The sequence below is a fragment of the Podarcis vaucheri genome (genome assembly GCF_965113315.1).
Source record: "Podarcis vaucheri genome assembly, chromosome: 6".
Lineage (NCBI taxonomy): Eukaryota > Metazoa > Chordata > Lepidosauria > Squamata > Lacertidae > Podarcis > Podarcis vaucheri.
In genome coordinates this window covers 28,139,145-28,163,871 of record NC_138764.1, presented here as the reverse complement: position 1 = coordinate 28,163,871, position 24,727 = coordinate 28,139,145, and the positions used below count along the sequence as shown (strand labels likewise).

Below are 24,727 nucleotides of genomic sequence, written 5' to 3'. Positions count from 1 at the left end.
AATCATTTGAGTTCTTTGGCAGGCTTTCAGTAACTTGCAATGTTACAAAGACTTTGGATATTTTGGAGGACCATGATGCAGAAGAATTATAATATGCACTTCATTTAGATATATAAAGGACCCACGGAGGGGAGGAGGGAAGTCCTAAGATTTGGAAGAACCTTGGTTGATTTTGAAATTGAAATGTGGCAAATATGAAATTTATTTTGTAAATTTAATAAAAATTATTTTCCAAAGAAGAAAGAGAGGAAGGGTCGTAGTTCAGTGGTAGAGCATCCTCTTCTCATGAAGGCCCAGGCACAATCCCTGGCATATCCAGTTGGAGCTGAAAAAACACCCCCCTCTTGAAACTCTGCCATCAGTCAGGGACCCCAGTACGGAGATAGATGGACCAGTGGTCTGATGTGGTATAAGGCAGTTCCCTATGTGCCCATACTCCAACAGAGAGCACACCGTCAAGCTAAGGCTGGGGAGACCTCTCCCTGAATTCTCATTTAATTCAAATGAGATCATTTCCAAAGAGGAGATGCAATTTCAAGAGGGTGTGCGATGAAACCATTGGCTTCATTTCAGAATAGAGTAAGCGTTACCATTAGCACAGGCACTTGAGAGGGGATGGAGACCAGTGACCAGAAGTCTCTGCCATCACAGCACTTTTAAAGTATGTGCAGAATGAATTTAAGGAGGATATTGGACAAGCTGGAACGTGCACAGAGGAGGGTGGTCAAGATAATAAAGGATCCGAAAACCAAGCCTTTTGAGGAACAGGTGACGGGGTTGGGTATGTTTCTACCGGTAAAGAGGAGACTGGGTGGAGATGTGATAGCCATCTTCAAATATCTTTAAAGCTGCCACAGGGAAGATGGAGCAAGCTTGTTTCCCCCTGCTCTGGAGGGTAGGACTCAAACAAACGGCTTCAAGATACAAGAAAGGAGATTCCGACTAAACATCAGGAAGAGCTTTCTGGCAGTGAGAGCTGTTTGACAGTGAAACGGACTCCGTCGGGAGGTTATAGACTCTGCTTCACTGGAGGTTTTTTAAGCAGAGGTTGGATGGTCATCATTCCTGTATGATCTAGTTGAGATTCCGGCATTGCAGGGGGCTGTGCTAGATGACCCTCAAGGTCCTTTGCAACTCTACAATTCTTTGATTTTATGAAAGTGTAAAAAGAACAAAAAGAGCTTCTGCTGCCATGCCAACATCCATCTACACAAACTCTCACCTCGCCTTTGAAAGCTGATGAAACATCCCTCCTCGTCCCATTTTCTGCCTGCCAATGTGTGGCAAATTGGAGGCAAGAGGGGATGTTTTGGGTCAGTCCTACTTCAACCATTCTTCAAAACTGTCAGCTGTACTACCCAGGACAGGATGGGGTTGTGCAGGGTTGTTAAGGCAGCAGAGAGCATTGTTGGCTGCCCACTCTCCACCTTAGAGCAGATTTATGCCACAAGGTGCCATAGGAAGGCACTGGGCATAGTAAAAGATCCATCGCATCCTGGTCACTGTCTCTTCGAGCTCTTGCCGTCGGGACGGAGATACAGGACGATGAAGACAAGAACGAGCCGTCTTAAGAACAGCTTCTTCTCCAGAGCGATCTCGGCCCTGAATGGGAATGACTTTGAAAGTCATCTAATCTCCCTTGCTGTATTATACTGTATTGTTTAATTAGTGTTTTTATGGAGCAGTCAAGTAATTTCGTTGTCCCCAAAGGGGGCAAAGACAATAAAGATATTATATTATTATTATTATTGTTATTGTTATTGTTATTATTATTGTTATGGTTCTATGTGCTCTAGCAGAAAGGCTGCCCACAGGTAGAAAGCATAACCACCACACCCCACTTTTAGTTGATTTTAATCATCTGTTTCTTTTTTCTACCAGAGTCCACAGGCATAAAAACAGATGAGGCACCACCAGAAATCAAACAGATGAATAAAAAAAAAACAAGAGGCAATGCATCAAAGGAATGTTGGGAGATAGAAAAGATTTAATGAGGAATCTTAAAGGCCCAGACTACATCACCACTAAGAATTAACAGAATACTGATTGTGCCCAAAAGTCAGTGCCTCATGAGCTACGTCCAACACTCTCTTTCTCTCTCATATATATGTATATCTGCTGCAAAGATTTTGCACATCAACACCAGGCATCCCCAAACTTGGCCCTCCAGATGTTTTGGGACTACAATTCCCATCACCCCTGACAACCGGTCCTGTTAGCTAGGGATGATGGGAGTTGTAGTCCCAAAACATCTAGAGGGCCAAGTTTGGGGATGCCTGATCAACACACTTTGAGCATCAACATTAAACCATCAGAATCACACCAAAGCAGTCATCAAATCATTGAATGCAGATCTCTGATAAGGCCTTTCATTCATTACATTCAGCGAGTGTACAACCTGTGTACACAATACTGGATCTGTGCATTTGTACAGTTATTCACATGTAATGTTCAATAGGTATACAGTCTGCGCACCTGCACATGTGACAGTTGAGTTGTACATCTGCAAGCTTACACTCTTTCACACTTAGACACATGTGTACAGAGTGCGTATACCTATGCTCATTATAATGGGTGAGAAAGCCTTGTGTGGCAAACAACAGAGCAACATTTATAAATCCATTGTATTACCCCTATGCATGTTTACTTAGAACAAACTTCAGTCGGGTTTTCTGCATTAAATGGTGAGTTTTTCTGGGCAAAGTGGCTGGACAAAAGGAAAATACCTGTGTCTAGAAATCATGGGAGAAACTGAAGTAATCATGGGACAAAGGGAAGTGTGGATGAACCCTTGCTTGGGAGAAAATAACAATGAACACAATGGGAACTGCTTGAAAATAGATCTGCGCAGAATTGGGCTGCAAGAATAGACATGCATGGTTGTGTATCAGAGTGAGATCCACAGGGTTGGTTAGTTGTATGATCCCTACCATACATACACATCCAGGTCTGAAGGTATAATTCCCTTAATTTCTGATGTTTAGGCAGTGAGTGCCATTGTTCATGTAGTCAAAACAGCAGCACCCACTCATAACTGGAAGATAACTGGAATGCGGGGAGGGCCCTGAACTTTGCAGAAATATTGTTGCTTTTGTTGTTGTTGCTGTTAGAACAAACCCTAAAGGGGGGCAAAAACAGTCCAATGAGGTCTGAGCATGCTCAAGGACTACTGAACACTTCCAGACTGTGAGGAGGAAGTGGAAAACCAGGGAGCCTGGAAATGGAACAACTGGAATCCTGAACAGGGAATGTTCCACATTGCAACATGCAGCAGTCAGCATAGTGGGTTGGTGGTGTTTACCTGACCTCCCAGCAGGTGAGTCACTGCTGCTTACCAGGAGAGGAAGGTACAAGGCAGTAGGGCAGGTGGTGTCATACAAACACATCAGCTGGAGCACCATATTGGCTCAGCTGGTGTGTTTGCACCGCACCAACCTCATGGGCACCTTGTTCCTCCCAGAAAGCAGAAGCAACTTACCTGTTGGGAGGTCAGGGCAGTGTTTGTGCCCCTTCCCACATTCATTTGCTACTGCCCATCCCAATGATCATTTATGCCATCTACCCCAACCAAGTACTGCAATTGTTTTTCTTTGGTGTCTCTATGTGAATGGTCAGAAACTGCCATCGTCCCTGAATTGAATTGGGGAGTTTAATAACAACTGGAAGACCACAGAATTCCCATTCTTCTATACCTCTCATTGGAACTGAAAGTATGCAGCTCTTCTAGAAAATGCAGGCATGTGCAAGCTTAATGAGGATTGGTACTGTATTTCGTAAAAGCATTCCTGCATTATCTTCAATCAATACGAGCATTTGTTGAGTCTTTAATCACAGACACACAACACCTTTCCAAAGATGGAGAAAGAAATGGCCAAAGTAGGGGGGGAGTCCCCTAATAAATGATAGCAGGTTTTTGAAAGTGTGTGCACAATATCACAGCCGATTAAATCCTTCCAAATTATTCTGTTTCCAAATGGCTGCACAGTTGACTCATAGTTCAAGCTCCCTTTGTTTACTGCTCACAATTTTTCTGTCACAATTAATGGCAGACTAGAATTAGGAAAAGAGAACCTCTATCAGGAGGAAGAGTCCTTTGCTAGACAGTTCAAGGAGAGACAGAGCAGTATACATCCCTAAGCGTATTTCAGAGGATACAGGCCTGGTCTCACACAAAACATCCTAGCCAATAAGAGGATACTCATTAGGGAAGCAGACACTGTTTCATCCTTGGCATGGCCACTGAAGCCTCGGCCTTGCTCCAAGTTGTAACTTGCTGACATTGGCCTGTAGTGTAGCTGAAGACCTACCAGCAAAATATCTTAGCAATGAGAAGGGAGTTTTTCCAGGGTGGTGGTTGATGACTCCAGATTGTGGAGAGCTAATATTATAAGACCCATTTCAGCAATCCAGGTAAAAAAAAAAAATTGTTTTAGGGAATGGATAATGCCTCTCCAGATGTTTATTGCCTCTGCCATAGCTTGCCAACCACCTCTGTTTTGCATACGTTACTGGGGATGGCTGGGTGGTGGTGGAGAATTCACTTACCCATATATCTTTGATGCTACCATGCACATGCATTGTGACCAAGGCTCCTAGTTCAGACATCATCTTAATCAATCTTGTATTTCCCAATACTCTTGGCTGGAACAGCACTAGAATCATGAGTTGGGAGAGGAGAGGGGAGAGTCCTCTTCCCTCCATACTTTCAGTCACTGAAGGAGAATCATCAAAAAAAGCAGGCAAATAAGTGGGTAAGGGGAATGAGTTGGAGAGTTATGGGTGGTGAGCTGAGTGGAAGCAAGCAGGTGAGTGGAACTGAATTCTTCCCCAGCTTGACTTAAAATCCAAGCCAAATAAGAACTGTGGGGATGGTGGGAGTTCATGATGCTCATGTTATATTTCAGTGCAATGAATCACCAGGGTTCATATTCTGAAGCGAGGAATTACAGATCCTCAGCAACATACCTATTTATTCAGTTAAGCCTTTTCTTTGCCCAATACCAATTTACACAGCCCATCATTTGAAGCAGATGTGTTAGTAAACCAGCCAGAAACATTTCCTTGTTGTTGTTGTTTTTATATTAAAAAAGCATCTCAGAATTGTTTTATTAGTAACTATTATTCAATCTTAAAAGGAGAGCGGCACTAGTAAATCCTAATACAATAAAATGAAGCATGCTAATGAAAAGCAAAAATAACAAAAAATTTAAAGCAGCAAATGGAATTTAATATCAGAATTGAACTGGTTGTACTTAACTATTGCATAACTCTAAGCATCTCAGACGCATTCAGAAATGCCTAGTTACTGAACAGTCAGCCACAACAGAATGCTATACAGAAGGAAACTTGCATACTACACAACACAGGCTAAAGGAATTCGCATATTCACATCAAAAAGGGCAAAATAGGGGGACAATGTTTTATAGAGCATCCGGGGGTTGGGGTGGTTGTTCCCTGATATAAACAAAATGTTGGGAGAATTTAATAGAAATGCCTGCCCTGTTTACAGCAACCTTTACCCATTCTCCTTTACCCCTCCTGGGAATGGGTCCTGTGCCATCAGCAAACTTGTACCTGTATTTCGGTGCGTGTCTGCACTTCTCCACTTGCTAGCATAACATGTGTGAACCATCCTTTAAGTTCCTTACCTTAGCCTACCCAATCCAGAGAGAGGAGGGGAAATGTTTTGCCAAGCTAAAGAATTCTCACATGAAACCCAATAGGGATGGGTGCTGTGGGACCACAACTCCCATCATGCCTGACCAGTGGCTGTGCTGACTGGGGTTGATGAGAGCTGGAGTCCCACAACATGCAAAGGGCCACAGCTTTCCCTTCCATGACGTACCCTAAAACCAACCCATGTGTGCTTGATCTGGGCCACTGCAGGCCATCCCTGACACAAAGTTCAGGCATTGCTCCTAGGATACATAGTCATATAAACATCACCTTCTTGGACAGGACCCAGGTCCATCTAATCCATCATTTTCAACCATGGTCCAGATTCATGGCCAAAAGGGCCACCATCCCTTTGCTTGTTCCCACCATCTGTTTATGTGTTGAAATTAAAACTCAACAAGTCTGATTTCCCAAGGGGAATGCCCTTACTCATTAACATGCCGCGTGGTTCCCATCTCTTTTTAAAGGCTCTGTCTACTTCATATGCCGGGCCATATGCTAGCTTAAACTTCTGTTCCTTGGCTCCTCACTGCCAGGAGGAGCAGCTGCTGGACAGACAGCCTCCTTGTGAGGAGAGTGTATGAGCAATTTGTGGTGTTTTTTCCCTAAATGAAAGTGATGTCAAATGTGGTGGGTCAGGTGTGTGCCCCACCTGCCTGCAGAACTGCTGATTTACACATGTGTACCTGCCACTAGGCCAGATCTGATTCCCCTGCCCCCATGGGCCAGGTTTGGACCAGTAGCCATGGCTGTCCAGCTGTCAATCACCCGACGTCTCAAGTGACAACTGATTGGTGCCGAGAGCAAGCCCTGCTGGAAGTGTAACCACATAGATGGACCCCTTTTTTCATATGTGGTGGACTTGCAAGAAGGCAAGGGTATTTTGGGAGACGATATATAACGAGATTTTAAAAATGTTTAAAATAACTATATCCCCTCCCCCCCAAAAACCACCGAAGCTTTTCTTTTAGGGATTATAGGGACAAAAGTCCCCCCAAAAGATGGTTCTGTTGTTTATGTATGTTACAACTGCAGCTAGGACTCTCTCTATGCACAAAAATGGAAAGACCCTAAAGCAGAAATTCCTCCTAAAGAAGATTGGATAAATAAGGTGATGGATTATGCAGAATTGGCAAAGTTAACAGCTAAAATAAGAGAGGAAAGCTTTGTGGAAGAACGGAAACCCTTTCTGGATTATTTAAAGAAATATTACATGATGAACACACGAGTAGGATTTGAACTATGAGCAACAGAAGGGATTAAAGATTACAGTAGTTTTGATGAGGTTTAAGAGATAGAAGGCAGAGTGCAACACAGGAAAAGAAATAGAAAGACCATGGGAAAGGGGGTGGGAAGTTGGAGGGAAGTTTTTCTTATGTACTGAAATGTATGTGTGAAATTTTGGAAAACTTAATAATAATCAAAAAACCTTCACAAAAAAGGGCATAGCCCTCATAGTTTAAATAGTCATCAATAGCTCTCTCCTCCTCCCTTGGCCCCACATTTGCCTTGCCCCACAGTTTTCTCATCATGCGTAGTGTCACACTACATTTGAATACAATGGTGGGCAGATAGCAAGTTCAGCAATGGTGATTCTTCTTATTTGCATGACTAAAAGCTTTGTTTCTTTTACAGCAGTTTTTTTTAAAAATCTTTTTGTAACTGATACTCTCAGAGGTGAAATGCTGGTGCCAAGTTAAACTCCTGGAATGTGTTTGTTTCATGATTGTATCTGAGAATATGGTAACCCAAGAATTGGTTAAAGCGGTGCAAGAAACACGATGTGCTCTCCGCTCGGGGGATGCACGTATCGCAATCAAATGGAGAATGAGAAAATGTGAATCGGCAGCTCTGTTGCTCACCAAATTATAGTGAACATGTACATGTCACACTGCTACAGATGTTTACAGCAGCTTCCAAACCACAGTATATGTGCCATGCAATGAACACAAATCCCAAGCACAGATAGTAAACTGAAGGATTCACATGGGGTTTCCTGTTGGACCTTTTTGAAAACAAAAGGAGAACTTTAAACTGTGAGTAGACGGGTTCAAGGTCTTTGGCCTTCTAGCTACTTGAAATTGGAAGCTGTTGAGCAATGTAGCTTTCTAGCCTATGAATATAATCCGATTTTCATCTCTTCCCCTGAAAGGGCAAAAGAGTTTCCAGCCCTGCAGAAGTTCTGTCTAAAACGTTATATTGTTATACTTCATTTTAAAAGTCGGGCACAATTTTGTGGGAACGTCACATACACATAAACATGAACCCCCCCAAAAGAGGAGCATGAAGTAGGTATGCACACAGAAGGGTGGGAGAAGCAGCCAGCTGAGTGTCACTAGTAATGGAGGGGTGCAAGATACCTGGTGGTTTCAAACCAGGGACTCCGGTGGCAAAGCCCAGGCATCTTCTTCAGGCACTTACAACTTGCACAACTAGCTTACAGAGGAGGAAAATACTGGCGCAACTTTTCTTGCACAGCCACTCATGTTTGGCCACACCCACTGCTGGTATGTGGCCTCCAGAGGGTTGGCCAAAGTTGAATGCAGTCCTCAGGCCAGAAAGATAACTCACCTATAAGTGCCCTCCACTTATTGTTAGATGATGGTGCCTTGACCACTGGCCATGCTGGCTGGCTGATGGGAGCTGTCATTCAGCAACATCAGAGGATGATCACATTGGCTACCCCAGATCTAGCAGGACAAGGGTCAGATACTGGGATCATATGCTGTAACTGATATAGCAAATTTTAATCAACGTATGAAACAGTTGCTCACTCTTTTGCTTTATAAGAAAAAGAAACTAGTGTGATATGGGTATTGTAAGTTCTATCATTTTACTGCATCATTCTGGAACTGCTGCCAGTCTACCAAAGTGAGAGAAAGTGTCAGTAAGCATAAGCCTCTCACAACTGATGAAGTCCTCTCATCTGAGTTTATGTGCTTCATACACCCAAAGCCTTTACTTAGTGCTCGGTGATGCTACCTTTATAAAAGAGGATGTTGGATTGTTCCTGCCTCCTGGCCGAATAGTACAACGGCTCCTGAGAATACAGAATATGGTCCTCCTTCATATAAATAATACATGTTAAGAAATGGAGGACTTTTGGACCTATGTAGACCATAGAATCTAGGTCAGAGTATTAGATCAATGCCCAATCCTAAGGTTCACGAAGCAAGCACATAGGTTCTTAGCATCTACAATTGCCCTTCTGGTGTAGTTCTCAGAAGACCATTACTGCTACTAATCGAAGCTGGTTCATTCATTCATGTTTATCAATGGTTGGCTGTGGCATCTATCCAGAAGTCATCACAGAGCTCAAATTAAAGGGTTTTCCTAACACTTCACATCACCATAGCACAATGCTTCTCCAAGGATGCCAGCTTGCACATTGAGCCAGTGGCAGACCAACATTTTGGGAGCCTTGAAGCTTGAATTGTCATGGGGGGCATTCACAACCAGCAATGAGATTTGGGTAACCACTGTTACCTTCTTCAATGGGGTTGTTCCAGGACAGATCAGCACACTTTTATAACTTCTGTGCTACTATCGCTCAAACTTTGAGATTGTTGAAATATATACAACCAAAAATTAATCAATTTGAGTTGTGCAATTCAACCTGAGTCTAGTAGACCCAAAAATTTAAAGGAATGTGGACTAAAGTCGCTTCTGGGGCTCTCCAGAATTAGGGGCCCTGAAATTTAAGCTTATGGGTTTCATAGTATATCCACTCTGCATTGAGCTGCAGGTCACCAACAGCTCAGTTAGTAATCATGCAATGAAAATAAAGTTATGTATGTCTATGTGGTAATCGTCTTATGTGGCCCTGGCAATGTTCAGGACGCAAGGGAGAAACATGCTAAGAGGAAGGCACGCTTGGCAAATCCACACCGTGATCAACTCCTGCCTGGGAACCAATGTCCTCACTGTGGAAGGATGTGTGGGTCCAGAATTGGCCTCCACAGTCACTTACAGACTCATTGTTAAAACCGTGTTTATGGAAGACAATCTTACTCGGCTACAAGTGATCGCCAAAGAAGAATGTCAGATGTGGGGAACCTTAGGCTTTCCAGATGTTCTTGAACCACAACTTCCATCACCCCAGGCAATTAGTCATGTTTGCTGGGGCTGATGGGAGCTGTAGCTTGGCAACATCTAGAAATCCAAAAGTTCCCCATACCCATCCTGGGTGCAATGCAGCACTTCAGGGGTACTGGAGAACTCTTCAGTCCTGTATACCTGAAGGAACGTCTCCACCCCCATCGTTCAGCCCGGACACTGAGATCCAGCACCGAGGGCCTTCTGGCGATTCCCTCATTGTGAGAAGTGTGGTTATAGGGAACCAAACAGAGGGCCTTCTTGGTAGTACCGCCCGCCCTGTGGAACGCCCGCCCTTCAGATGTGAAGGAAATAAGCAGCTATCTTCTCTTTAAAAGACATCTGAAGGCAGCACTGTTTAGGGAAGTTTTTAATATTTAATGCTGTATTGTTTTTAACACTTGATTGGAAGCCGCCCAGAGTGGCTGGGGAAACTCAGCCAGATGGGGGGAGTATAAATATATTATTATTATTATTATTATTATTATTATTATTATTATTATTATTATTATTACTATTTTCTAGGCTAATATACCAACTCAAAGACTATAGACTGCTTGATGGCACATAAATGAAGCTCCTTGATGGCAAAAGGAAAGGAAAGCACAATCTAACTCAAAAGGGCTGCTAGGGAGTTTAGCCCCTTCCCGGTTGGGGAAGAAAGCCTAACAACTGCAAGCAGCTTTCAGAATATCTGTTGTAATGCAACAGGTATTTTAGATGTGATCATGGAAAAAAGAGGGGGGAAACAATCCATTTCTTAGGCGAGGAGGATTGCCCCATCTTTAAAGCAATTAAAATATTTGTAGGAACTACTCAGAGCCTTTGGAAAGAAGGGGGGGGTGTCTAAATTAAATACATACACGTGTGGCAGCTATGCTGTGTCTCACCAACTACACAGGACTGCCTGAAACCCAAAACTGTCTCACGGACAATCCTATTGCCTTGCATGACGACACCAGCCTCGGTGAGGTTACAAACACCTGATGCTTCAGGTGCCACCCCCATTAGGCAGCTCATTTGGACTAGTCGGCCGAGTTACTGGGTCTGCTGTGGAAGGAAATGGTTTGTGGGTTACAGTAAGTGCTACGGACAGGCATTCAGCAGCAGCAAACTAGCACAACTGTACTAAGTAGGAAATGTCACGCCAACTTCCATTCTGAAGAACTCAATCTCACGTTCTTTTGAAGCTTCTCACACATTTTCTACTGGCAAAGCGGGCAAGCAGATCAAATTTCCAGTTTTACATTCTAGGATTTTGAACAGATATGAAGTGGAAGAGGAGACATATCCAGTTGTTGGGAGACAGGGACCTTTAGTCTTGGCCACTGCTTCATCAAGGCAAGACCTGCGTTGCTGTACTCATTAGGCCTGACCCTCCTAGGCACACCCTGTTTTGCTAATAAAGAGTTAACTCCAGTTTGCTCTGTGTGATTTACTGCTGGCTCGCTGCTCTCAGACACATTATTCTTTGTTTCTATATCAATCGGTTCCACCTCCACGTGGGGACGCTTTGCGGTGGGGCCACTCAGCCTCCCCATCACAGAGTGGGATCTTGTCCAAAGCCCGGGGAGGGGCTAGGGCCATGCCATGACCCCTTTTCGGGAACCCAGGGGATGCTCAAGTTGATCCACATTGGCGGGGCTCCCCCTACTTGTAGTTTGCCTAAGCCAATACCGCTCACATTCTGTAACCAATGAAGTTGTGGCCTAAATTTGCCCATTAACATTAACCTAAAATTCTGTGTCCTGGTCTTTAGTTCTCCCAGGGGTGACTTAGGGGCCTTGACACACAAATGCAAGCCTTACAAAATGCAGACAATGCACGGTTGCTTGGGAAGCTATGGACCAAGTTCAGTGGCCCTAGGTTGGAATCATAGAATCATAGAGTTGGAAGAGACCACAAGGGCCATCGGGTCCAACCCCCTGCCAAGCAGGAAACACCATCAGAGCACTCCTGACATATGGTTGTCAAGCCTCTGCTTAAAGACCTCCAAAGAAGGAGACTCCACCACACTCCTTGGCAGCAAATTCCACTGTCGAACAGCTCTTACTGTCAGGAAGTTCTTCCTAATGTTTAGGTGGAATCTTCTTTCTTGTAGTTTGGATCCATTGCTCCGTGTCCGCTTCTCTGGAGCAGCAGAAAACAACCTTTCTCCCTCCTCTATGTGACATCCATTTATATATTTGAACATGGCTATCATATCACCCCTTAATCTCCTCTTCTCCAGGCTAAACATGCCCAGCTAACATGCCCAGGTTCTGTCCCTGGCATGAACAATCCCTCATGTACAGACATTTTGGAGAGCATGATGTGTTTTCAAAACACAAACACAAGTTTAAATAAAATGGGCAGTGATTGTGCAAGCAGAACAACTTCTGCTTGTGCAATGGGACTCTCCTCCCACCATGTGCACCCTGCATTGACCCCAAATCTGTTCTGGAGGCTGCAGAGGGGGGGGGGAATCCAGGACAGATTTAGGGGGCGCACAGAGGGATGAGGTGGGAGAAAGACCCATTGCACAATCAGAAGTCGTTCTGCTCATGCTACTTTGTCCTACATTGAATACAACCCAATCTCTTGCCATCTATTCTGGCTTCTACTGGCACTGCAATGAATAGGTTGGCCCACCCAGGCACTGCCCAATCAATCTCAGTCTGCCCTCAGCCAGGCTCCTCTCCCATCTGCCTGTTTTCTTACTCACATCCAGTCCAGAGGATGGCCATGGCTTTCAGTTTCCTATTTTTGGGTCCCCATCTGCTATACATATAAAGCAGCATCATTCTACACAGGCATGGCTTCCCACCAGGGGCGGACTGTGGGGAGGTCCAGGGGGGCTGTAGCCCTGAGCACATGATTTGGGGTATGTGAGCCAGACGCCCCCCTGCAGGGATCCCTGCCCTGCCTGTCACCAGGGGTCTCTGGTCCCAGAGTCCGGCCTGGCCTTACTGCCAAGCCTCCAGCCCCCTCTCTGAATGGCCACCCAGCCAGTATTGGGGAGATGCATCCATCAAGAACCGCATTGGCCACCAGGCTACCTGCTGCTAACAGGCAGGCAGGCGGCACAGCCCAGCCCAGCCCATTGAACCCTCTCTGCCTTATGCCTGCCCAATGGCTATGGCAAGGGTTGGGCTGGCACAGCGGGTTTTGTTTACCCTCTGCGCCCAGCCCCACCTGGTCCCACCATAAGCATGGGCCCAGTGGGTGCCAGCAAAGGACGCAACACCACTGCCTCTCCCTTAAAGCCCTAGGAACAGTAGTTTGTTAAGGGTTCTGAAGGTTGTTAGCAGACCCCCCCCCCCACTCCCCTCACAGAGCTATAATTTCCAGAGTTCACTGGGAAGAGGGACTGATCATTAAGCCACTCTGGGAAATGTAGCTCTGCAAAGGTAACAGGTCTTCTAACAAATCTCAGTCAAACACAGTCAAACCTCTCCATTCTTAAGGAAATCAGCCCTGAGTGCTCACTGGAAGGACAGATCCTGAAGCTGAGGCTCCAGTACTTTGGCCACCTCATGAGAGGAGAAGACTCCCTGGAAAAAACCTTGATGTTGGGAAAGATGGAGGGCACAAGGAGAAGGGGATGACAGGGGATGAGATGGTTGGACAGTGTTCTCAAAGCTACCAGCATGAGTTTGACCAAACTGCAGGAGGCAGTGGAAGACAGGAGTGCCTGGCGTGCTCTGGTCCACGGGGTCACGGAGAGTCGGACACGACTAAATGACTAAACAACAACTCCTCCTCTCAGGACCTTTAGCAAACTACAGCCCTATACAAACTTGCATGATATTCCCTGATAGTTCCCCTGTATTTTCCTATAGTTCTGGAAGTCACATTTCCATTGTTTGAAAGCTCAAACATAATGCGGAAATTAACGGGTGGGGGGGGGGAGTTGTGAAAACTGCCATGCAAATGCAGCCTGGGTTCCTTTTAGGAGCGCAATGTGCAGTTAATTCACTGCACCTGAAAACAAGACGAAGCTGGGAGTGGTTTGTGGGCTTGCTCCAAGGAGCCATGTGTATTCTACATTTCAGTTCTTAGCCACCAGCACTGAATAATCTCACTTCCATTTCTCATGCTGAATGCACTGTCGATTTGGCTTACATTGGGTACCCCAGCCTTGTGCTCACTAGAGGGTTTCTTTTTTTCTTTTCTTTTCAAGCCACGTCTTAGGGGTGATTATGTGCTGAAAGAATTCCACAATTGCCGGCTCCTGCTCCGACGTGAATAAGAAGGTCAACAATTCCTCTATTAACATGTGCAGTTTGCAAACATTACATTGAAGAACTCGATACTGTAATTATGATCATGGGTAATGTGCCTTTCTCTGCTTGTCTAGAATCTGTAAATAGACAAGGTTTTTCTTTTCTCTTCTCTACCCCCCACCCCCGGCCTGCCTTTGGGGCTGGCTGTGCTCATCCCCCCCCCAAAAAAAACCTAAACCTTGATAGCTTTGCAAGAGTCTGTTTTCTTTCTCAAAAGCGCAAGAGATGTCTCCTGCGCTCCATTTACTTTATTTGTGCCCTGTTATCCTCAAACAGCCAGCCGAACAGTAAATTAGCAAACGGTATGAGGATTTCTTATGAAAGGAAGTTGAACGGGGGGCGGGGAGAGAAAGAAACATTTTAATCATGCTGGCAGGTGGAAACCCTACTGTTTTGGACTGTTCAAAACAAAACACACCGAAAGAAAAATAATGATAATATGTGAGGAGCATAGAATCGTTCCAGTGTTTTAGGTATTGTTTCAGTTTTAGCATTATTATTTTTGGGGTTACATGTTGCAATTCTACTCCCCCCCCCCTCTTCTGGCAGATAGGGTAGTGCCTGGATAAGGCCAGACAGCCAGAGGGCAGGAAAATTGCTGTGTCAAATTTGTGGTTTCCTTTCCTGTAGTTCCTAATAGGGGTCAGAAAAAAACTGGAGGTGCCAGGTCAAAATTCAGCCTCCTCGGCTTTGCTGACTGCTTTCCCCGCTGGAAGTGCCCTCCAGGACATCAGAACTAGCCAGATATACACTTGCAGGGGCTGGGAGTTGAAGTACAGCCCCAGCATTTCTTCATAGCTTTGCAATTAGTTGCCAATTAAGGGCTTATAATTATTGATGCAGAATATTTGAAATAGGCAAGGCATTTCAGATTTAATTGCAGGGAGGAAGAGATTTTGGTAGCAGGGAAGAGAAGAACGAGGAAAGTCTTCTCCAGAAGATATTCAGAATTAATCCTAGAATCATAGAGTTGGAAAGCACCCAAGGGTCATCTAGTCCAACCCCCTGCAATGCAATTAAACTGTGGGGAACAATGAAAGTTGCCCTATATTATGTCAGACTTTGTCTTGCTAGGCCAATTGCCACATTCCTCAGCCTTTGGGTCCACAGATCTTGCTAGTACTGCAATTCCCATCACCCCTGACCATTGGCTAAGCTGGTTGGGGAAGATGGGAGTTGTAACCCAATGACTGGAGACCCAGGGTTGAAGAATGTGGCTTTAATCTGCTCACCTGCAAATCCTTGGAGTCTCTGGAAGAAAGACGTCTTCCACTGGCTACCTGGTCCTTAGATGATAATATCATGGTCTGGATCCGAGATCCACTGCATGCAAAACACATATTCTACAACTGAACTCTGACACCCTCCTAAAAGCAGTGTATTTTATTAACATCTGTTGTGCAAATATCTATCTATTATAAGAACTACAGGGATGTCATTGTTGCATTGTATACTGCAGTGGTTCTCAAAGGGTGCGCGGCAGGAGAAGAGGAGGGACTGGAACCACTCTGGAAATTTTAAACACTGAGTTAACTCTCCTAACAATTATCAGCATCCTTAAACTACAGTTCCCAGGATTCCTTGGGGGGAAAGCCATTGACTGTTGAAAGTGGTGTGATGGATTGTACTAATGGGGCCCAAGAGAAAACATCTAAGGGGGAGATATGGTTTAGGGAGGAAGTCACTCCTCAGTACACACTTTAGCAACAATAACCACAACAACAACGCTATTAATAGTGGCTAAAAAAACCAATGTGCATTGTTTATATGTAACAGAAGAGAGAGATTTCCCTTCCCCGCAAAATATTTTAAAATATAATGAACAAGACCAGAAGTATAAAAACCTTTCTCCACAAACACACCGAAGGACTGGCTTTCGGGTGAGGGGAATCCACCTTCCTTTTCATTCAGGGGTCTTTCTCAAGCTTTCTGGTGAAGGACAAGGAAAGGACTGCACAACCTACACAACATACCAGGCATATTTCCGTATCAGCTGCCAAAGCAGGGGGTGGGAAGGAGAGGAATCAGCACTCAGCCACAAGTCTGTCATAGAAATGCTTAATTTTAACAGCCAATTGTTTGACAGGCCCCTGATTCTTTCTACCGCCAGGGCTGGAATATGCACTGAGGAAGACATGGCCATTTTGCCTGGCAATCCTTGGGACACAACTGTAAATTGAGACCATTTCGACTCATTCCAAATCACTTCCATTGTTTCTCTGATTTGACTGTCTGTTCTAATTTATTTGAAACATGGGGAACTCTTGGAAGATACTGCATATTGACAATAACAGTTTTGCAGTATCCCCATTCCTCACAGATCATCTAGTATTGGCCCTGATGTTTTGGGACTACAATTCCCATCATCCCTGACCACTGTTCCAGTTAGCTAGGGATGATGGGAGTTGTAGTCCCAAAGCGTCTGGAGGGCCACGTTTGGCCATGCCTGAAGTATTGCACACACATAAACATGCAATGGGTTGGATCCAGCGGAAAGGAAGGATTGCAGGTCAGTGCTATAACACTTGCCTGGCATGTAGAATGCCTCAGGTTTGAACCCTGGCATCTCCAGGAGCAGGAGTGCCAACTTGGCCCCACAACCATGGGTGCCCGGGGCCATGGGTGCCATGCTGCCTGCATGGCCATGGCACGGAAATTTGTGGGTGTCCTTCATGGGTAATTTTGTGGGTTCTCGGGCACCCAGGGCCCCAGGGACTTGGCACCTTTGCCAGGTAGGACTGTGAGAGACCCCTGTCTGAAACCCTGATTAGCTCCTGCTCCCCTGCATAGACACTGCCGAGCTAGATGACCTCATGGTCCAATTCTGTCCAAGAGAACTTCCTACAAACCTAGTCAACCTCCGGCCCCCTTGAAATCAATGCAGAAAGTTGTCAAGGCTTCCCACTGATTTCAATGATGCCACGAACTGGCAGGGCAACAGAGAGGAAGAAGAGGATCCCAGCAAGGGGTGTAGTCATGACTGGGGCAGAGCAGGGCAGGCCTGAGATGGAGAAGGAGACGTTGCTGTAGAAAGTACTCACGAGACAGTGGAAGATGCCAAGGGGGATGGAAGTCAGTGCACAGGAACCAGAACAGCAGGACCCATCACCAGAGCCAGAGGGACCCCTGTTTCCACAAACACGCTGGGCTCTGAGGCATAGGGAGCAGCAGGAAAGAAGAACTGGGAGGTTGAGGCAGCCCAGGTGAGGTGTGTTAGCTTTGGGAGGAGGTGTGGCTACAGTAGCTACAGTAGGCTCAGGACAGGTGAGGGTCATCTGCCTCATCGAGCCCAGATGCTGCAATCAGCAGGCAAAGTATTAAAGGGAAGCAGAGCTGCAGTGCTGTGGCTGCTCAACTTCCCACGTTGGTTGGACCATGGCTAGGATGTTCCAGGGAGGTCTTTGCAACTGTGCTTGTGTGGAACTGACTCTCAGGTGCCCTGATGCCTTGATTGGCTGCAGGAACTGGGCCTGACAGGACTTTCGACCTGGTGGCCTGCCCAGGGGTGAAGGACGGCATCGTGACACCCGGGGCGGACATCATGACGTAGGGCGCATGTGCGGCATCGCTACGTGTGACACATGTGCCTTACATAGTGTTGCCGCACATGCGCTGTATAGCGGTTTGCCACCAGTACCACTCCAGCGCTGTATGGATGGTGCCATGAACATGGCTGTAGCGGCGATGGAGGGATCCCATCACTGTCTGTACGGCGCTGGAGTGGCGCTGGCGGCAAACTGCTATACAGCACATGTGCGGTGTCGCTACATACAGTGCATGCATGCGAGGCCGCACATGCGCTGTACTTAGCGGTTTGCTGCCAGCATCGGGATCCTCTGCTCGCGGCTGTGGTTCAGGAGAACATTGGAAGCAATCCTAGCCCCGCTTAGCTGGGAGTCAGGCCCACAGAATTCAGTGAGACTTACATTTGAGTGGAGATGGTGAGGACTGCAGCCTAACTGGGTGTGAGCCCAATGACTACCCTTCTTTTGAAAGCAGCTTACACCACAAAAATCTAGCATAGCCAAACTTTTCCCAACACTCATCTGCATGTGGAGGAAAGTTCCACCTGTTTAATTCCTGGGTTTCACAGAGACCAGGCCAGTTTTTTGTTTTAAAGTTGGCAGTGACATTTAATACACTGGCATATTGGCAAATGCTAGAGTGAAAGGACACAAAGCCAAAGACAAGCCGCACGGAAATATGAAGAACTCTTGCACTCTGCAACCAATGACATTTACACATAGGGGAACAAACGAGTAGTGTGTCTGTTTAGCTGAAGGATATGCAAATTCCAGTTCTGAAATCAGCAAGTTGGAAAGAAATATAAGAAGTCATCTTACACTGAGGTAGACCATTGGTCCACTCAGTTTTCCCAAACTTGGATCTCCAGCTGTTTTTGGACTACAGCTCCCATCATCCCTAGCTAGCAGGACAAGTGGTCAGGGATGATGGGAACTGTAGTCTAAAACCAGCTGGAGACCCAAGTTTGGGAAACCCTGATCTAGCTCATTATTGTACACATAGACTGGGCATCACTTTCCTGGCTTTCAGGCAGGAGTCTCTCTCATCCGTACCTGGAGATGCCAGGGAACTGAACCCAGAACCTTTTCTGCAGTCTTCTACCACTGAGCCCTTCCCCTTCAACATACAAGTGGTTTTCTACTAACAGCATGTAGCTCCAGAGGAGAACTGAAGTTGTTTCTTATTTCATGGTGCATAGACTAGCATGGTAGTTGCAGTGAAATAAGAAACAACCCAAATTCCTCTCTCAAATAGAAATTCTATTCCCATTCTGTCCCTATTTTCATACAATCAGGGTCGTGTTTCCATTTTGTGGTTTCTGTGAAGAGCTTCATGTTTTCTTTAATTAAAAGAAAAACTGGATATATTTTTTTAAAAAATGTGGATTTAGACATATCCAGCCAAGAAAAGTTGGCCCATTTTTTTCTACCTTTTTTTCATTCAGGAGTTGCACTAGCTTCTTTTTATTAAAAAAAAAAAGGACAACAAACCCCCCTGTTGCTTCTTAAAGGTGTTTTCATTTCATTAGACTTGCAAATATATCTGCAGAAGTCACTAACCCATAATTTTCCCCTAGTCTGCTTTGCCACACTCCCCTATGGATAGCCATTGGTGTGCCATGTCTGTAGCCCAAAAGGGGAGGGGGGAAGAATCAACTCTCTTTCCAATTGCAAACGCTTCCCTGATTGGTCACCTGGAGGAGGCTGTTTCTCACACTAGGTGATCAGGTGATTGGCTATTTATAACCTTCCTCTAAATTCCTTCTCAGTATGTTTACTGCTTATTCTTGTAAAGCTGAGCAGATCTAGCCATCTGAGAACTCTATGCACACAGCCTTCGATTTCATCATGGGATAAAGGCAGCAAAATGCTATTTTTTTATATAGCCATGTCAGAATGAATAGAATTGTAGAGTTGGAAGAGACCACAAGGGTCATCTAGTCCAACCCCCTGCAAGGCAGGAATCTCTTGCCCAAGGTAGAACTCGAACCCACGACTCTGGGATTATGGTTTTGTGGTGTGGATCTTGTCCGAAGCCCAGGGAGGGGGCCATGCCACGACCCCATTGGGAACCCAGGGGTAAGCATGAGTTGATTCGCATTGACAGTGCTCCCCCTACTGGTGGTTGACCCTTACAGGACTCCCTGCATGTTGGGCAGGAGTCAGATATAGTCGGGTCAATTCCAGTGCCTAAGCCAATACCGCTCACATTCTGTAATCAATAAAGTTGTGGCCTAAATCTGCCCAATAACTATTAACCTAATATCTGTGTCCCTGTCTCTTATTCATAAACAGGGGTGGCCTTGGGGTCTTGACATGCAAAACGTGGGTCTTATGAGGTTTGACACCAAGTGAATATTTCATTTTATTTCCCATTCACTATCATGGTGGGGCATTAATACAAGGGGCCCTTACAAAACTGGATGGTAAATTACTCGCCTTCTATAGCTACTTTGAAAAAAGGTGCTCATTCGTCCCAATCATCCCTGCCAACAGATGTCATATTTAAAAGGTGATGTGAATCAAAGAAAGTCTTAGATATCTAAGTAGACTTGCAATGAAAGGAAGTATTTTCTGCCAAAGGTTGCATAAATCAGAGAGGGACAGATTCTCTGTCGTAAGAGGAGAACCCTAAGAGAATGAATGGGAATTCTCCACTGATAGTCCCATTGTGGAAATTATCATATTATAAAATATTGAAGTGGGAATTAGAATTCTGCTGAGGTTATTTTGCAATTGCAGTTCTATGCATGCTTACTTGGGAGTAACCCCACTGAACTCAGTGGAACTTACTTTCATGTAAACATACATAACATTGAGTTGAGGCTCTGTGAATGCAAGCAAACCCATGTGTATTTAACTAAGAAGTTGTTTTCAAAACTTTTGACAGATTTATTTGATTTCTATCTTGTCCTTCCCGATTCTCCCACCCAGAAATTTGCAGAATTATTGGAAGTTAAATACTAAGCTCTAAGGATACATGTTTAAGATGGCGTGAAGGTTGCTTGATAGAAAATGGTACAAGATCTGTCCAATATTAAACCATTTTATTCATTTTCAAAAAGAAAAACCTTTCACAGCAGAGGCAGAAATTCTAATGTTAATAATTGCATTTTACCACATATGGCATACATTGGATTCCTCCCCCCCCCCCTTCTGCATTATCTTGTGGGAAGTGAAGATCCCTATCTATAATGTTGAGGACTTGTTAGCTGAAAGAAATGAGCAGATAAAGGAGGCAACTGCTTATCAATGATTTTGTGGAAATGCGAGGTGAGATCCAACTCTCACTGGGATTTAATTCCCACTGAAACGACCAAGCAATGTGCTCCAAACTTTTACAATGGCACAGAAAGCTACTTAATGATTTCTCTAGGCAAAGAAACAAAGGACAGAATGTTTAGGGACCGCATGGACTCCCATAAGGTGTTTGCAGGGATTTGACAAAAGCTCGATTTTTTTTTTAATGATCTTGTCAGTTTACCCTGTGATCTGAGATTTAAGCACATGCACTTGGAAGGAAACCCTTCTAGTTTCGACAGAGCTTTCTCCCAGCTAAGTGCGCTTAAGAGGATCACAGCCCTAGAGAGATCGGCACCATGCAGCAAAACCCTTGCCAACATATTTTTTCAGTCATCTGAGCTTCATTTGGAGAAAGTGAGCTTGATCCAATCTGAAACAAGCTACAACCCTCAGCTTTTTAGCATTCTCATTTCCTAAGGAGATCTGGGGAACAAAGCAGATAGCCAGGGGATGTGGAAGGGGGGGAAAGAAAGTTAAGAAGTCAATAACTGTGCTTTTATCTTTACAATTCCTTAAATCACTTTGCTTTGCTTGGAATAAGATGTATATATTTCCCGCACATGTCATGGCCCCCAAGGAATGGGGAGACCAGGATGGGAGTAATTCATGGCTCAAGGTAAGAGGTGAGTATGGATTGACTGGTCCTCCCCACTTCGAAGACCCAAATGGAGCCAGCAGGGGGCAGAAAGACTGAGGGATGTGACTGACAAGTCCAAGAGGTGATCAGGCACCCAGAGGCTGAGAGGGAGCTCTCTGAAAGCACCTTTCTCTCTTCCACAGTCGATTTGCATCGTGAGCCAGACCAACATATCTACAAAACTGAGAACCAAGAGAGAAGAAGAAGAAGAAGAAGAAGAAGAAGAAGAAGAAGAAAGCAGCCATCCTAGGGATTTCCTTGAAAAACAACTCAAGATTTGTGTGCTTTTGGAGTCCAGGCTGCAAAGGCTCCAGGAGATGGACCAAAAAGAACCACCACAACAAAACGACCCAATCACTTCAAGGGATCCCACTGGATGGGAGAAAGTGACAAAGACCTGCTGAAGCTGGAGAAGGGAAACTCAGCGCATTGCCAGGCAGTGATACAAGCAGATATCTGCCCTGTGCAGAGATGCAGATTTATTTCCAAGGCGCGTTTCCCGTATTGCTGGTATCTTAGCTCCTGCTGCTGCTTCTTTCAGAATTTCCAGCTGTGGGGTGGCTCCGCTGCTATTCTGATGGAACAGTGGGGTTGCGCCCTCCTGAGCAATTCTCCCCTTGGGGTCTCTCTCTCTCACACACACACACCAGATGCGGAGAAAGGGAGGCACCTTCCCTGCCATGGCCCTCTTTGACTCCCCCGCCTCCTCCTCCCGCGGGAACTCTCTGGAGTTTCAAACTTCCTTCTAGACTCTGCAAACGCCCAGGAATAGCACCCTGCTCGCAAGTGGCCACAGACACCTAACGGACCACTCAGTCAGCCCCGCTCTTTCCTGCCCAGGGATGCACCTAAGGGGAGGGGAGGAGAAAGGGAGGAGATTCCTTCTCCGCTATGCATTGAGCTCCTGTCAGAGGCTTGCCACGTAAGCTGGAAAGAGCCCGTTGGGGCTCTGGCGTTTGTGTGTGTGTGTTTGGTCACAGGTCGGAGATGCAAAACAGGTAAGGCGATATCTTGGGCTGTCTAACTGCTGCTGCTCTCCGAACGCGCAAGCTTGAGGGCTCCACAGAAGACTTCCTACGTGCTCTTCTCTCTTTCCCCATAAAGTTTTGGAGTGGCTGAAGACCTCTGTGCCAAAAAACGTCCCCACGCTACAGCAGCTCAGAAATGTCACTCCCTTTACAGCTTATTTCTCGCCAGCCAAAAAGAGAGCCGCACTCACATACTCAGAGGTCGCCAGTCAGTTCCTGATACCTGAGAGAGACATTTAGGATCGAAGGGAGTTTGCTGCTGTAAAGAATCCCCTGCTGATCTATTTTTTTAATTTTAACATTTATTTATTCCAACCCCCTTTGAGAAAGTGGCATGACTTTGAAGTCTACAGACAGTGTCTCCCACCTCCTATTTCAAGCATTCACAAAGCCCCCCGCTCCCTTTCCTTCCAGCCCCTCTCTCTTTGGCCAAGATTTTGTGAACTTGATCGGCTTAATGACTTCGGCAAGTTCAAGAGGCGCTGCGCTGGTGGTGAGAGTTTGCAGAAACCATTTTCCCGAAGCGTTTCCAAAAAATTGGCCGGGCGCACAAAGAAAAGTAGCTTTGTTCCGAAAGTGTCCCGCATTCCTTCCCAGTTTTAGCACCTTCCCACCGCCGCTGCTCCACGACTCCCTGAAAGCCTCAAGAAGCTGGAGCGGAGGAGACTCGCAGCCTAATCCTATGGATATTACGCTGAAACTGACATGAGTTCAGTGTTAATTTAGTACTCCCAAGCAAGCAGCAAGGTAGAATCCTGCGACTAAGAGAATCTGAGGAGAAGCATCACCAAACCCACCACTGGTCACAGGGGGTGGGGAGAAAAACTTTCATGGAAATGTCATGCCTCCCCCCGCCCTAAAGTCCGAAGGAGCTCAAAGTTGGGGTCAGGGATTAGCTCAAGCGCCTGGCTTCTACGCAACAATCAGAAGAGGCAAGGAATCCTCTGAGCGCGCACAGAGTGCCTTCCACCACTCCAGAGATGTGAGCGGACTTGTGAGCCCGGGTACCTTTGGCTAGACACGTCAGGGGCTTCCCTGCCTGCTAGCTTCTCCTCCCGCCCCCTCACCACCACCCCGTTCCCAAACGGGGCACAGGAGAAAGCGGCGACGGCAGCCCGGCTGGCCTCCTTCCTTACCTCCCCTGACCTCCGCCGCCTCCAGCAGGAGCATCCAAGCGACGAGTAGCGCGGGCCAAGCGGAGTCCCAGAACCACCGTTTCGTTTTCCACCTTGTGGACCATGTCCGCCTCGTCTCCATGGAGAGGGGTGCCTCCAGCGCCGAGCGTGCCAAAAAAAACCTCGACGCGCGCGCCCCCCTGCCCAACCTCCGGGGCGCCTTGGCCCCCTGCGCGCTGCTGGCTCGCTCGCCTGGCCCGCCGTCGCCTCCTCCGCGCCACTTATATTCCCAAAGGCGCCGCGCCGTCTTCTCTAGACTCTAGAGAAGAGTCTAGAGATCCATCCGATCCGGTGTGCCAAAGCGGGGAGTGGGGAAAATGAAAAGAAAGGTGCCTGGAGAGGGTCCGAGAGAGAGAGAGAAAGAGAGAGAGAGAGGATGGTCCCCCGCTGCCGGCTGGGTCTCGACAGCCCGGCTCCAGGCCCTTCCGATGCGCCCTGCTTTCCCAACTGCAGGGCAATGAGGGGCTTCAGTCCAAAGGCGGAGAGCGCAGCATCCCCCCCTCAAGGCTGCATCCTGAAAAGAGGGCTGGCCCAGAAGCGCACGGGGAGAACAGCAGCCAGAGAGCGAGCGAGCGAGCGAGCGGACAGCCTCCCTCCTCCGCCTCCTCCCGCCCTTCTTTTCTCCCACCCCCTCCTGCTCCCCCCCACCCACCCAAACTGACAAGGAGGCTGCCGGCCAGAAGCCAATAGCTCGCCCCCTTCCGCACCCGAAGCCTCGCCCACTCCCTCCCCTCCCCCTGGCCCAAGGAGACCCGGAGCAGAATGCGTGCCAAAAAGCGCTAAGTTTAAGGTGAGCAGGAAAAGTGGAAAGGGGAGACCATGGATAGCAGCGTTTCCAACACACAGCGGGGATTAAAAGAAATAGCGGAAGTGTAATGCCCACCCCCCAAAAAAGGATTGATTCGAGGGCTTCACTTACATCTCCCAAACTTTTGGGGTGGTCCATAAACGCATACACAGGGGCCCCAATGAAAGGCATTGTTCAAAATAGTGGTTTGCACCACTCACTAAGGAAGACAACAGC

At 46.4% G+C, this 24,727-nt stretch overlaps 1 protein-coding gene across 4 annotated transcripts in view; it reads right to left on the bottom strand.

The window, feature by feature from the left end:
- The window catches only part of COL11A1 (collagen type XI alpha 1 chain), a 260,917-nt gene extending 236,645 nt beyond the window's left edge, over window positions 1-24,272 (bottom strand). For all 4 annotated transcript variants that reach the window (XM_082227699.1, XM_082227697.1, XM_082227696.1 and 1 more), the window contains exon 1: window positions 23,665-24,272. In XM_082227699.1, coding sequence (XP_082083825.1) covers window positions 23,665-23,785 — 121 coding nt within the window. In that variant the 5' untranslated portion in view covers window positions 23,786-24,272. The remainder of the gene's footprint in view (window positions 1-23,664) is intronic.
- Between the last annotated feature and the right edge of the window lie 455 nt (window positions 24,273-24,727).